This window comes from Zootoca vivipara, chromosome 4 (assembly GCF_965207765.1).
Source record: "Zootoca vivipara chromosome 4, rZooViv2.hap1.1, whole genome shotgun sequence".
NCBI lineage: Eukaryota > Metazoa > Chordata > Lepidosauria > Squamata > Lacertidae > Zootoca > Zootoca vivipara.
In genome coordinates this window covers 43,704,307-43,719,996 of record NC_142587.1, presented here as the reverse complement: position 1 = coordinate 43,719,996, position 15,690 = coordinate 43,704,307, and the positions used below count along the sequence as shown (strand labels likewise).

Genomic DNA, 15,690 nt, shown 5'->3' with positions numbered 1-15,690 from the left:
ATAGCAGGCAGCAGTGAGACCTGATCTTTGAAGTTATGGGATTAAAAATTAGTCAGGTTAGATTAAAGAAGAAATCAATGTGGTGTCTCCCAAAGACGATGAAAGGTCATATCACAATGTGATTCTACAGACACAGATGGCAGGGAGACTAGAAATGGAAGGGTTGGAGAAATGTACAGATGCATATGACTTTCCTTTCCTTTATTTTAAATCTCTTTACCACCATGTTTGAGATGCCCTTTCTTTTTCTTTAGAGTCTAATCCATACATCATTTAGTTCTTCAACAATTTTATTTGAAATCACAATAGCTTCTAAGATTTCAGGGATCATCTTTGAAAGGCTCTTCTTTTAGCTTTCACCTGTCAGCATTTGCTTCTTTTTCTGGAGATGTGTTTCATCTTCTGTTATCTTTTTAAAATGGTGTTCGATCCCGGAAATCTTTTAGCAATATTCATAGGCTTATCTCTGCAGGAGAGAGATACAATTTTATCTATCTTTTCTCATCAAGTCATTAACATGAAACTCTGCAATGTAATCATACCAAACTGGAATTGAGGTCATGCCATAGACTGGTTGGAAAAGAGGCTTGATGACATGATGATGTATAGCCATTTCACAACAAAGCTTTTAACACATAATATCTGCCCCTTAATTGCATTTAACATTTCATTGAAAAGATGTTATCATTATGGAAATTGCTGTGTAAATGTTGTTGAGATAAACCCCCCAAAAATGTTATACTGATGGACTAGGAGAAGAAAAGAGCATTTTCACTGCAATAGGAAACACATAATGGTGACATACTTTAATTTGTTTTCCTGGGACTTCTTACGAGGCAAGGTTGCATTCTATGGTATTTTTTTTAGTCATTGTTGCGTGCGGGGGGGTCTTTAATGTGAAGCTCATGATATATTTCTTATGACTCCAAGCAGTATGCTAAATTCACCCATTTTTTGTTGCATACATTGTCCTAAAATACAGTTTTTACTGGCATGCATTTTTTTGAGATTATATTATGTTGGTTAAGATTTATGTTATATGTTAACATTATATCATACAAATGTTGATATCCTTTATAGAGCAGAAGAAAAAATGTTTTTAGTCAAGTGATTTGAAAGGCCTACAATATCTCTTTCTTCTCATAAAACAAAAGATTCTCTTGCACTAAACATAGCTTGCTAAAATGAAGAACAATAGAGTATCAGATAAAGCAGCTCTAGAACGAATTTTTGTACAGCTTGCATGCCGATGTGGGCTACAGCTATATCTAGATTACCTTTTTGTTTTGTTTTTTACTGAGTTTGCATTGTGTTTGAGAGTATAATTTCAGAGAAGTGCTAGTAGACATTTTATGCATTTTCTGAAATCTGTTATTTCAGCATTGTGGCCACTGCCATTCAACGATGAGCTTAGTGTCTTCTGTTCCACCTACAATTTCATTCCTGGCATATCAGCAAAATCCTGTGGCCCCCAGGGACACTCTCTTCTGGACCATAAGAATGCATTCTTAATAAATTAAAATAAATTAATAAATTTAAGGATCATTCATTTATTTTGGAATGACTCAACATATAATTGAAGTGCATAGAGAACCTTGAGTACAGATATACTATACTGTATAGACAAACAGTTTCGAGAAGAGACTTGCTAACAAAGCCATAGAGGAGCCAATAGGAAATGTACATTTGCATGAACCGCTCAGTGGGACAAACTGAAAAGTAAAGTCCCCTTAGAAACTTGATGAGAATCAGGCACACCCAACCTCTCCGGGTGGTACTTAGTCAGCATGAATATTCCAGGGCAGATGTAACTCACTCGTACATTTTAAATGAAAAATAGCAGCAGAGCCCTTGATAATAAATCCTGGTGTCATTGTTTCCTTTCAGTCTTAATGGCTTTTTTATGTTTATACATAAGGCTACTCAGTTAATTAAATAATTTAGATGATTGATCAATCACCTTTGAACCAATTTATCAAATTTAGTAGCAATGCCTATTTATTTATTTACAGAAGTGCAAATAGCTTATAATTCAATAAACAAAAGCTATTACTCTGTTTAATACCTTATTTTACCTTCTCTGTTCCAACACAATAGAACCACTAATTAATTGGAAAAGCTTTAGTTGAATTATTTTACCAATTTAAACTGAGTTAAGCTTGCATCTCTAATTATACTCTTATCTCATATATGGCACACAGTTCTTCTAAATGTAGTATTGGAAGTGTTTTGGTCCTCTTTAATATTAAAAAATGAAACTGATTGATCAGCCTCATGGGTATTGTCAGAAAATAATTAAGGTGTGCTGCCATATGTCACTTTTCATATAGTCCTTATAATATGTGTTTTTGACATCAATTACTTTCTTATTTCTGATGAGCTATCCTGCAAATCAGTGACACTCTCGTGGGAAAAATTCCAGAACTACATGGCTTATGTGTTCCAGAATGAAACACAGGTGACAGACATCTGGGGACTTTGTTTAGGATGTCTATTAGTGAAGCAAGCTAGTGCACCACCTCCAGTATCAAAGATAATATGCCTTTGAATACAAGTTGTTAGGGAGCACAAGTTGAGAGGGTCCTCTTGGAATCAGACTTCCCATAGGCATCTGATTCGCATATGTCTCACCACAAAGCTCCACAAAGCTTAACTGTTCTTCCTTGTAATGAAAAAACACAACCCTTTAAGAGGAAAATATGTGGATTGTATCATTATAAGATTGAATCACTAGGTGGCACTGGAGTTGGTTGGTTTTGGATGGATTTAGAAGTTTCCTAGTACAGGTAGGTAGCCGTGTTGGTCTGGTAAAGGTCTTGTCTAGCCACTGATTGATTAGCAGAGGAGGGCAATAGCTATCAGGTCAACTATAAGTTGTACATAAACATTCTGAGAATGAATTTTATATGACTGTGATTTTCCTTTTTCCTCAGTGTAGCTAGTGTTAATGGACTTTCATGTGACCATGTTCTGAAAAAGTTATTTGTTAATGCATTTCTTATGTTTGGGTTTCCCTGGAGAGTTTCACACTTGCCACAACATCTAGCTAAAAAAGCTTTGCTGGGCATCATCATTAATCTTGATGTAGAATCTTTTTTCAAAGAAGTAACAGCATTTTGTGTAATTTTATCTTGAGATTAGTCTGAAGTGAATGAGGGTGTGAATGTATTTTGTCTCGCTGTTGTTGCTGCTGCTTTTATAAAGCCTCAAATATTGCTCCAATAGGTTGTACAGTTTAGACTTAGAGTGGTTGCTGACAAGGCAGTGAGGTGGCATCCAAAGTGATGCATTTACCATGAGGTGATTTTTCAGGCCTGGTGACATTTGATTTGAATGTCCTATTGTAAACTCAGCCCCAGTTCCTATATTCCCAAAGTGGTGCTTTGCATGCATGCTTGAACATATATCTGTGGAAGGCCACAGGACAGATAGAACCTTGTGTGAAGTATAATAATCTTTGTGCAGCGGTCTGGCTCCCATGTTTCTTCCCCCTCAAAGAGGAGAGTGGAGAGGTGACATGAACCAGGCCTCTGCACAGTCTTACCTCTGGGTGAGTCACCCCCTATATATGCTTACACTCGAAAGTAAGCTCCACTCATTTTGATGGGACTTATGCTCAGGAAAACATGCATGGTAATGCAACGTAAAGAAGTGAATAGTTACCACATGAAAAAATGTTGGTTATTTCATTGACATTTATAAAGCCTGCAGCATTGTACTGACTGAGAGATGAAAAGAAATACTGTGGTGCTCTTTGTTCTATACTTTGAGGTCACACCTGAGAGCGTTTTTTTAAATATCCAGCTGAGGGAGGAGTTATTAAATTATCCCAGCTAAATTTCCCCTCAGATTTTGGGATTCCAGATTACCTCAACTAGTTTTGGAAGTGCATTAATGATCCAGCTCTCTTCCATTATTATTATTTTATTTTTGGAGTGAGTTCAGGATGCTATGCATGTACAGCTTGACACAGGTTCCCATCCCCCTCAATAAGAGCAATTTACACGAGCATATATTTGTTCTCTGCAATTTAACCAGTGTATGCATGAAGTTGCCTCAAGAGTCCTCAATGTTGTAGTCAACACTGTGTTGTGTGAGCAGTAAGCGGTTGAGGGAGAAATGAACGGAAAATTGTAGCAAACTGGACATAAGCCAATTTGAAAGCAGGAAGAACAAAAAATGGAGAAGAGTCACCACAAAGAACAGTGTCAAAATTAAAGAGAGGACATCAGTTTTTGTTATTTTGCAAGTGCAAATGTTTATAGAGTTGAATCAAAACTCTACCATATAGGCATGCTTAGCTATATTTGCATAAACCTTGAAGATACGTCGTTTATATGGTACTAGCAGTTCACTTCTACAGTGCACACAGAACCTTTGATTTTGGAGGTTGTTGCAGTAGTCTGCAAATCAAATATTAAATAAATAAATAACATTTTAATTAACGGTTCAATCTTTATTCCACCAGCAAAGGAGGACTAAAACGGAATTTGCCAGTGACCCTCATACACTTATTACCCAGCAATGAGTTTTACTGAAAATAGCATAAGTTATTCCTCATTCCATATTTTCTGAAGTTTTAATTTTATTAATTTTCATGGCATGCATGCTTTTAGTATTGGTTTTAAACCCAGCATTTTACATTTCTGTAAGCTGTTGTGGCCATTTTTTGAGAAAGGCAGCTAAGAAATTAAATAAAGAATACCACCACTACTACTGAAACACTGTGCAGTATATTTTTTAATTCAAGGACATAAGGTATTGGTTGTATAAAATGGGAAATTATTAAACCAGGACTGCTCACAGCCAGCATGCTGACAGCTCCAACACTTCCCCTCTAACTTTGAAAGTAATAGTTTTATTATTTTTGTATATAAGATCATTCTAATGAGCAGGCAGCGTTGACCCCCAGAATAAATCTATAAGTTCATGGAGCTAAAATATTTTTTAGAAATCACAGTGTGGGATAATACACAAAGATTCCATTCACCATGTAGGCAGATCGGAATGTGAGTACCAGGCAGTTAGCTCTCCAAAGAATGTTCATTTTGGCAGTTGCTGCCTGGCTAAAAATGAAGGGGAAACATGAATATTTAAAAAGTTTCTGGCTTGCAATACCAAAGTGATAAGAAAAGTTGGCAGTCCCACATAAGCTGCCAGTTGTGCATTCTGGGTCCTTCTGGCTATTCTCCGTTCCTCCTACAGCCATGGCCCTGACTGATGTTTTGACATAGTACAAAGTGACTGTTTATTACTATTGACTGTTGAGGCCTGTGCTCTGAAATGCATTCTGTCAATGGAATGTAACTGAACTTGGCATTTTAAAGCTCTGCTGTTGCAGTAGCTTAGTTTTCCTTGGATTTCTGTGCAGCAAGACCTGCTCTGAAGCCTCTGGTTCAAGTTGAAAATGTTACACAGGAAGACATACCATGTAAAGGTCAGATTTGGCTGGGATCCTGAGGGGTTTTGTTGTCTCTGTTTTTATTCTCACCGGCATGATGACGTAACCAATTGTTGCCTCCCTGGCACACGTCAGAGCCCAACGATAACTGTAAATGCTTTTCCGTAGTTCTCTCTGACTAATACAGTGCCATGCCAGTATAAAATAACATTACTATGCCTAGCTTGATAGTGGCTGGGGAAACCCAGCCAGATGGGTGGGGTATAAATATATTACATTATTATTATTATTATTATTATTATTATTATTATTATTAAAACCACCACACAGTCTGAATAGTATATAGAATAGTTTTCATTAGGAAGGAATAACATAAAGTAAAGGAACTATATATATATATATATATATATATATATATATATATTCTCAAATTGATTAATTTAAATGGGGAACATGAATGTTTCAGTTACTCTAAAACACTATTGAAAATGAATCAGTGTTATTTTCATTTGAGTTTGCAAAATGTACCTTTATTGCTAATGGCTTCTATTCACTTATCCCTGGCATATTTCTTTGTCAGTGTTTAATGTATTTGTTATGTGATTGCCTCATAGGAACTTCAGAAAGAAATTGAAACCCATACTGATATCTTCCACAGCCTGGATGAAAATGGACAGAAAATCTTGAGATCCTTGGAAGGTTCTGATGATGCAGCCTTGTTGCAGAGACGCCTGGATAACATGAACTTCAGATGGAGTGAACTTAGGAAAAAATCTCTAAATGTTAGGTAGGGCTCAAAAGGCAAGGGTGGAGGGCAAATATGGGAATTAATCTGAGGAAAGAATTATCCTGCCCCCCTCCCTTATAGCATTATTTTGTTCAAATTGGGCTGCAGTGGCTGGTTGGCAGTAATTTAAGCAATTTCAAGCACTGAATTATTGTTTAAGAATGATTAATTTTCTTTATACATAAGGGATTGTAGGAAGCAAGGAAGTTGATGAGTTTTTTTATAATCTCAATAAGAATGTACAAATAGAGATTAAGCATGCTTAACCAGCGACCACACTTTCTCTGAAATGTATGCTATTATTTTATACTGATAGACATGGCTTCTCATGCTGTTCTAAGCAAATATAATGAAATACAGCCCAATCTTATCTCCATTTACTCAGGATCTAACCCTCACTGGGTTCAGTTGAGCTTACTCCCAAATAAGTATACATATACTGTATTTGCCATATACCCCCAAACCAAATAAGATATGAAATCAAAAGAGCTTGATTATGTTTTGAAAGGGCATCATCATATGTGTAATTGGAACTTCCTTTGAATGGTTATCTGCAGTAGCTCCTACTACAGAAGAGACAACCTGCTGTTTGGGGTGGGGGTGGGGGAGTAACTTGGTTTTGGGAAAATGTGAGCTGCTGCGGGTGGGGGGGGATCAGACAGCTTCACTTCCACCTCTGATTCCTTATACATGCTTTATTTTAATCATGGCTAATGCAATTGTTTTGGCATTTATATGTGAAATGGTTTCTGAACAGAATTCTGAATGCCTTCACTTGTAATAGGGTATTTTTTTGCAGAAGGACTGGCATGGATAAAGCTTTGGCACCTTCTGCTTCTGCATAGCACTTTACTGTGTCCTACCGTAGATGTTGCCCAGGCATGCAAGTCTTTCACAGTGTCCACATGACATCATCCTCATCAAATTGCCATCCCATATGTTTTTTAAACTCTCGTTTAAGCCAGATTTACTTTTTCCACGATGCTTTCTTATTTTAACAGATTTTCTGCATAATGGTAAAATCAGGATTACATGAGAAAATAGTAAGGGCCAGTGACACTGCTCAAAGCTTACATGCCTAAGCAACACTTAGTTAACAATAAATTGCAGGGGGGAAACACCCCTAAACTCACCTACTGTCAATATGTAGCATTGGTGTCAGTGGAATTTTCTCTCAAGCAGGTGTGCTGTGCATGTACTCCAGCCCAATGAACATTCCTATGATGAGTGATGCAGAGTCAAGTTTGTAAAATCTTAAAGGGGAAAGACGCAAATTGCCTTCTTGGATAGGGAAACACATAATAAAGGGTAATGTTATAAAATAACTGTTGGAAAAGCAAAGCTCAAAGGGCTGAAAAAGTCCCATCTAAAGTAACCCTCTCAGTGTTTTATAACAAATTCTCCACCTCCAAGGCAGTCTTCTCAGACACTCTTTTTTTGCCCATTTGTCCTCTGTATATAGGTAAGATTCAGGGGTGGCCAAAGGCAGAAGCCTTTTCAAAGTTATATATGAAATATTAGCTTTGTGCAGCTGTAGCCCTGAAGGAGTCGGTGTGCGTGTATAATGACAGAAACCATCTTCATAACATTAGTCATTAAAAATAAATATGTGAACCTGAAAAATATTGATGGCTGAAGTAAGAAGAAAATGATCTTCCCTATAGGCAAGCCATAAGGAAAGGAATATAGCTCTTTGAAATATTTCTTCACAAGTCCTTTTTTAAACCCATGAACTTAGTAAAATAAAGAGGTACAAGAAAAGAAACATGGTACATTAGTACGGTTAGCCTTTAATAAAGGAGCTTTTCTATAGTTCACTTGTTGCCATTTTGATACCAGTGACATTAATGAATTTGAAAATAGTAACTCTGGTTTATCATGGTTGCTTTGTCTTCTTGAATTAAACATAAAAGAACATTCTTGCACTGGAGAAACAGTAACCATAATGAGGGGTTTAGTATAGCCACAACATGTAGGTGGGAAACACAGCTAAAGCTTAAATCTTTATTACTCAAGGAAGTGGGAGGCAGAAAAAGAGAGTTGGACCCTTATTCCTCATAATAGGAGCACTCAGTCTCATTTCAATTGGGAACAATTCATGTCCTACAGTTGAGAACTGGAAGAAGTCATTTGCAACAACAACAACAAATTAAACTGTTACCATACTGATCATGTCCATCTGAGATAAATAGTAAACAAATTAAGACACCTGAATTTTGTAATTCTGGCAGCCCTGAATGGGTTAGTTGCTTTTTTAAAAAAATTTCCTATTGTTTCAGAGGTATTTGATGTGCTAATTTATCATGCATAATCCACCTTATTTAATCACTATACTAGTATACAGTATATTTTGCTTCAGCACTTTTTGCTTGCAAAGCTCAGCCTTTTACTTTTAATAGCAAACTCAAATAAATGGACATAAATCTGACATCAGGAATCACAAGACAGAGAAACCAGTAGGAGAACACTTCAATCTCCTAGGACATTCTATACAAGCTCTCAAAGTAGCTGTCTTATTACAAAAGAATTTCAGAAATAGACTGGAAAGAGAAGTTGCTGAATTGCAACTTATTACCAAACTTAAAACCATGGAGAGATCTAGTCTGAATAGAGACATTGGATTCTTATCTCATTATACATGATAATGCTATTTTTAGCCATCTCACCCCTTGCTTTTTCCTGTAAGACCAATTGCAGTTGTTAACAGTCGTCAACAGGTTTACCACACCTATCAGCCAATCACCCATTCTCACCACCCTTCTGAGTAATACCCCTCCCCACCCTCTCACTATTTATAAGGGTCTGGTGACTTCTGTTTCAGTGTATCTGAAGAAGTGTGCATGTACACGAAAGCTCATACCAATGGTAAACTTATTTGGTTGCTAAGGTGCTACTGGAAAGATTTTGTTTGTTTGTTTCAAATAAAAGATTCACTTACAACCTTCTCAGTGTTCAAAGGATGGAAACATCAGGTGTATTTTTAATTTAATTTTATTTTTTGAATGTAGGTTTTTGGCTTTAGTAAGAGTTTATAGTAGTGAATTTTAGGCAAGAGATTGAATGCAATTCTTACCATTTAAAATGAAAGGGAATTTTGTTATTGACATCCAGGAAAGCAATATGGAATTCTTTGTCATTATAATCTGTAATCCTCTAAGCAGTATTTTCTTAAAATCATCAAATTCACTGTGTAGTGTCATGGGAACCTTAATTGATCAAAATTATAAATACATTAATTTATATTTTCCAGGTCTCATCTAGAAGCTAGTTCTGACCAGTGGAGACGGCTACACCTTTCTCTTCAGGAACTTTTGGCATGGCTGCAGTTGAAAGAAGATGAGTTAAAGCGACAGGCTCCCATTGGTGGAGATCTTCCCACAGTGCAAAAACAGAATGACACCCATCGGGTACGAACATTCAAAATCAGTTTTATGCAGTGCATTGTAGGGTCTATTTGGAGAAGGTTAGGAATAATTAAAAATGATTGGAAATTGGCTTCTAAAAAAACTAGTCATAGCTAGTGTTAAAACACAATCCATAAATTTGTTGAATAGATCAAAGAGCTACAATTAAATAAGAGGGAAAACTTCGCTTTCTGGCCACATGGAAGGAAGGAAGAAGGGGAAAGTGCAGGAGCCTTGGCTAGGCCACATAGCAATAAACCATAGCTTAACATTCTGTTCAAATATCACCAATGTTATGTCTGCATCAGATAGCTGGGCGGGGGCGCATATTTCTCTGTTTGTTTTATATTTCCTCTAGTATCCAATTGTACTTGCTCCTATCTTTGTTAACCTGTGGGGAGAGTTTTCCTCTAAAAGCGAAATAGAAAAAGCATACAGCAAAGGTGGCCAGTAGCTCCTGCTTCCTTTCAACTAGGACTGGAGAAGACTATTAATGTCTACTAGCCATGATGGCTATGCACTGCATCCATAGGAAGAACCTCTGATGCTTCTGAATACCAGTTTCTGGAGACCACAGACGGGGAGAGTGCTGTTGTATTCATGTCCTGCTTGCCAGTTTCCTACAGGCATCTGGTTGGCAACTGTCGGAACAGGATGCTGGACCAGATGAGCCACTAGGCTCTTCTTACATTGTTATGTTTCCTGTGAATTCCCTTCATATTCTTGCTTGTTCCTGGGAGAGCTTCAGAATCCCCAACAATCAAGCCCAACATACTCATGGCTACTTTTGAAAGTGATGAATGTAACGTGTGATCCTGCCCCTAGAAAGGCTGGGTGTAATAAAGAAATCCAGATTTATCCTATCCTCCTTTATCCTATCCTCCTTCAGAACTCTAATCTTTCTCAGCAAAGAACCTGAAGATAAAACAGAAACTAATAAAGCAGCTACCCCAAAGAAATTACTTCCCTGGTAATATTGTCACTGCTAGGTGGCTGGCAACTAATTCTTCCGTGCAACCTCTCCTTTTATAAATGTTGGACATTTTTAGCTAGTGTCCCTTAGTGTCACAGTATGACTATATAATGATTGATAATGTTTATAAAGCTGTCTCAATCTGTCTCAAAGTTGAGGGCATGCAGTCATTAAGGCTCAAAGTCATGAGCCATATCTACTTACTTTAGATTGGTCTCACTGACGTACCATTTAAGTCTCTGGGATTATTTTAGGACATCTCTGAATTACCGTAAGTACTTTGCAAACCCCGTGCCACATTGATCCCTTGCAGTCTTGATATCAGTGTTAAGTTCATAATGCCTTGAGGAGTAAGAAATGCTGTAGAAATGCATGCTGTCAGAAACCAAATCTTATGTCTGTCTTTATAAAAGCCTTGAACATGCTTCTGTTTTCTGTCACACCTACAGGGATCCATATGTTGTGGTCACAATAATGCTTCTCAAAGCTATCCACCATTCAGTTGCTTGTAGAAAGCTCCTCACACACCCCTTGCAGCATAACTTTTATAGCAGAATATTAGACCTGTCTAGTTACTGGCACTTTGGTTCCATGTGGAACAAAAAGAAAAAAAGATAATCCTCAAATTTAGGTCATCCTGTCTATTCTTCAAACGTCTCTTAGGGGGAAAGGGTGGAAAGTAAGACCTGCTTTAAGGTTGCCTTTGATAGGTTTTTAGTTGTACTTTTCTGTTTCCCCACCCTAGTATATATTCTGAACTGAGGAGAAGTTGTATTGACCTATAAATTTCCTGTATTGACACATCTATTAGTGCTTAAATAGACCACCCTTTGCAATCCCTACAATACAATTTCAGTTTCTTCACCCTCCAAGGGCCACATGCAAGCAGTGGGTGCAGTGAAAATATGTTTGATGACTGTGGAGGCAGCAGGTTGCATCCTCATCATGTCACTGGGCTGCTTCTGCTTCTGTTTTTTCACCTTTTTGTCATTGCCACAAACATTAGTGGGGTCTCAGGACCCCATAAAATTGGCCTTAGGGGACTGGAACAGGCCCACAAACTGAGGGTTAGCCAGTTTGTATACACAGCAAATGGGGTCACGAAGAGTCGGACACGACTAAACGACTAAACAACAACAACAATACACAGCAAAAATAATGAAATGGCAGTTATTGAAAAAATACCTTTCATGCACTTCTCTTCTTCAAGTGGGAGGTTTCCAGAGTAGTTTTGCAATGGTCTGGTTTGTACACCACAGCAAGCCAAACTAGATGTATTGAGATGGCACAACTGTGGAGTGAAGCTCCTTTTTTCAACCATGCTGCACTGATCTAAGCCAAAGTTGTCCAAACCTGGTTGGGGTAAGTTCTTTGCTATAGCTTGTGGTTAGTAGGAAGGAAGCTTAACCACAAGACTTCTCTGGCTGTGGGCTCCTCTTAAGGAGCTTACATGTTTGTGCAGTTTTGGTAAGCCATAGGTTGGTTAACAGCTCATGTGAACAAACTCAGTGTCAGTTTTCTTAGGAGAGTACTGGAAACATGTAACATTTGTAACTACTCTCCCTCTCCCTCTCCCTCTCCCTCTCCCTCTCCCTCTCCCTCTCTCTCCCTCTCTCTCTGTGTGTGTGTGTGTGAGAGAGAGAGAGAGAGAGAGAGAGAGAGAATGAGAATGCAGCCCTGAAGCTGCACCAGTACCCCAAAACAACAGCAATGTGTTGGACCCTCAAGTTCCCAAAACCTAGAACAGTTTTCTTTCTCCTTGGTGAAATTTGTAGTTTTGGGTCTATTATGGGATGTCCTGAAGTAACAATGTTCTCTTTTCATTTGACAATGCTAAACAAAGTTCAGATGGGCAAATAAAAAATTAAAGTGAGGTACTAAAAGAAAAGTTAATTTAAATCCATTTTACTACTACTTCCTCAAATTCCACTAAAATAAAATATCAAAAGAATACATCCCCAACAGAAAGTATGCTTTTGTCGTTAAAGCATAGCTTCCTCTTTTGTTCTTTCATCAGTCATCTGAATGTGTCTTCTTTCCTAGTTGGAGGTGTCTTCTTTTCTAGTTGAAGAGATTTAAAGTCACCCTTGAGAGCCCTCCAAGATCCTAGTGACGGTTTGAGATGAGCAAATCAATGTATGCATTATTAAGATAGTGGGCAGAATGCCATTATAGCCCAGGTGTTCATGACAAATAGAAGGGCTTAAATAAAGTAGTTTACTTGTTCTTTTGGCAGGTCATATATTATGTGTGTTCGATTTCCTCTGCAGTCGCCACAAACTGTGGAAGAAGTTCAGGAATTCAATAAAATTAGCCTGAAATCATTGGTTGTAAATTAACCATACTTTTGGGCTAATTTTCTTATCAATGACAGTCAGCTTTCTTTTGGCATGAAATTGTCAGGAAGCTATGATTATAAATTATTATTTTTTTAAAAAGTCATTCATTGACAATTAAAAGCATCAATAGTAGCTACTACAGTTGAATTAATATACAATTTGGAAAAGGATCCTAGTATAGAAAAACAATACAGCAGGAATGACCTGTCCAAGTATAACGCTGACAAATTAGTGACACTGATTTAATATTCTTTTGCTCTAACTGACCTTACATTTCCAGACTGGGGACGAAAAGTATTAGGATGAAGTATAAGGATGAAGGGCTTAAGAGTTGCAACTACATGTAGGATGAGTAATAGGAAAATACATTTTCTGCAAGAATAGTTTAGCAGAGGGAAAGTAGACTCACTAGATTTTTGACAGCTTCAGCTTCTTAGGCTATTTCTGTGTAATGGCTTTGCATACTCCATTTCCATTAGAACCCCAAATAAAAGCATGGAGAAGGGACATAGCTTCATGCTTTACAGTTTTGGAAATAATTATCTCACTTGAGTTTGTATACCAGGCCAGTGTTTCCCAGTTGTCGGTGTTTATACTGCATTTTTTAAGATTTGCCTTAAGAGTGTTTTGGAACTTCTTTTGTTGACCACCAGTGTTACACTTTCCATTTTTAAGTTCGGAATAGAGTAGTTGCTTTGGAAGATGATAATCAGACATCTACACAACATGACCAGTCCAATTTCAACTTCATTCAAGTTGATGTTGAAGAATCATTGCTTTGACACTGGTGATCTTTGCTTCTTCGAGTACACTGGTATTAATTTGCCTGCCTTCCCAAGTGATGTGTAAAAAAAATTCAGAGACACCGCTGATGGAATCTTTTGAGGAGTTGGAGATGGCGTTTATAAGTGGTCCATGTTTTGCAGGTGTACAGTAAAGTTGATTATCAGAAGACAGTCCACAGGGCAGTGTGATGTATAGTGTTGAAGGCCTTCGTCAGGTCAATAAATGTCATATACAGGTGTTGGTTTTGCTCTCTGCATTTTTCTTAAAGATGTTGAGCAGTGAAAATCATATCCACTGTCCCCCTAGAAGGTCGAAAACCATTCTGGGATTCAGGAAGGGTTTCCTCGGATATAGTTAGGAGATGGTTTGCTAAGATCCTTGCAATAATTTTGCTGGCTGATGCCTTGATAATTTCCGCAGTCTGTTCCATGACCTTTTTTTAATAATAAAAAGGAGTGATGATTTTGGCATCCCTAAAGTCTGCTGGGATCTCCTCTCTCTCCCAGGTTTTTCTGATTAGCTTGTGAGGTTTTCTAAAAGTTAGGGAGTGCACAAGAAGCAGGTAAATATTCAAGCAACCTGCTTCTAAGAAAGTAAGGTTGCAATCCTATGCATGCTTACCAAGGAGTAATCTACACTGAGCACAGTGGAATTTCATTCTGAGTAAATATGTGTAGGATTTTGCAATAATACTTAATCCTGTGCACACGTATCTGGGAGTAAGTTCCACTGAACATAAAATGACTTACTTCCATTAGGTTTCACTATGACAGTAAGACTACTTTCCTTCAACTTTTATTACTGAGTAAATTATACATCTATTATCAGTTTTCAATATATGCTGCAGAACAGTTAGTAGTTAGCATTCTTATTTAGCCAGTAGCCCAAGTCTACTAAATTTTTCCACTTAGAGCAGTGTGATATCATGGTCATACTATTGAACTACTTTTTGTGACAAAGTTGCCAGCAACAACAAAGTTATGGCTATGGATCACTGTGGATTTCATTTTACATTCTAGGAAATCTTTTGCCTCTCAGGCAGCATTAGCTGTGCCAGCACTGTTCAACGTAATACCACCTAAAACCTTGTCCCTTCCAGCAAGATTTCAAAGTTTTACGAAGTCTGGTATTAGTCACAGAAGGGGTTCAGTGTAACAGCAAACAGCTTAATCAGTGTGCCTTCCCATTTGCAGCACAGTATATGCTCACTGGTCTGAGGAATATAAAACACCCCTGAAGTGTTCTGGATTTTCTTTCTCGCCTTTATTTTATAAACAGAAATATGTCTAATTTGTGAAGAATAATTCTGAAATTATTTCACCTTTCCTTGTTTCTTTCAGTCATTGACCTTTTCATTGCACATAAACGTGGCTGAAATAAATGCAGGAAACATTGTACAAAAAGTTGACAAAATGAACAACTAGCATGCCAATTTAGATTTGTATTGTTTCATTTTACAGGCCTTTAAGAGAGAATTGAAAACTAAAGAACCTGTTATCTCGAATGCACTTGAAACAGTGAGATTATTCCTAGCAGAACAACCTTTGGAGGGACTGGAAAAGCTTTACCAGGAGCCTCGAGGTAATTTAATGTAGAGCTGTAATAACGTATTGATAGAGGGATAAGCAATGACTAAAGGATCCATAAATTATTATGGTTAGTGTCAGGGCATCTCCTACATATTTGTAAGCTTAGATAGGGGAAGGGGAGGATGAGCAAGACATAAGCACTAAGTAATCTATTTGCATATTTATGAATGCAGCTCAACAAGAGGCAAAACAATTTTGTGCAAATTCACCATGCATTTAGAAAAATTTATTACACATCAATTTTAGAATTTCTTATCTCTTGAGACACAACTTATTATTTTAAAAGGGTGAGGGACCTTAAAACTAAAATAACTTGCTAGTTTTCAAAATTGGAACTAGTTCATACCTTACAGCTGCAGTCTCGCTGCTGTTTCTGAGTAGTTCAGTCATATGCCATTTCAGTCACACAGG

At 37.5% G+C, this 15,690-nt stretch overlaps 1 protein-coding gene across 15 annotated transcripts in view; it reads left to right on the top strand.

Annotated features, from left to right (window-relative positions):
• The window catches only part of DMD (dystrophin), a 1,006,777-nt gene that overhangs the window by 799,543 nt on the left and 191,544 nt on the right, over nucleotides 1-15,690 (top strand). For all 15 annotated transcript variants that reach the window (XM_035114386.3, XM_035114388.3, XM_035114384.3 and 12 more), the window contains 3 exons: nucleotides 6,016-6,188; nucleotides 9,439-9,595; nucleotides 15,151-15,271. In XM_035114386.3, coding sequence (XP_034970277.3) covers nucleotides 6,016-6,188; nucleotides 9,439-9,595; nucleotides 15,151-15,271 — 451 coding nt within the window. The remainder of the gene's footprint in view (nucleotides 1-6,015; nucleotides 6,189-9,438; nucleotides 9,596-15,150; nucleotides 15,272-15,690) is intronic.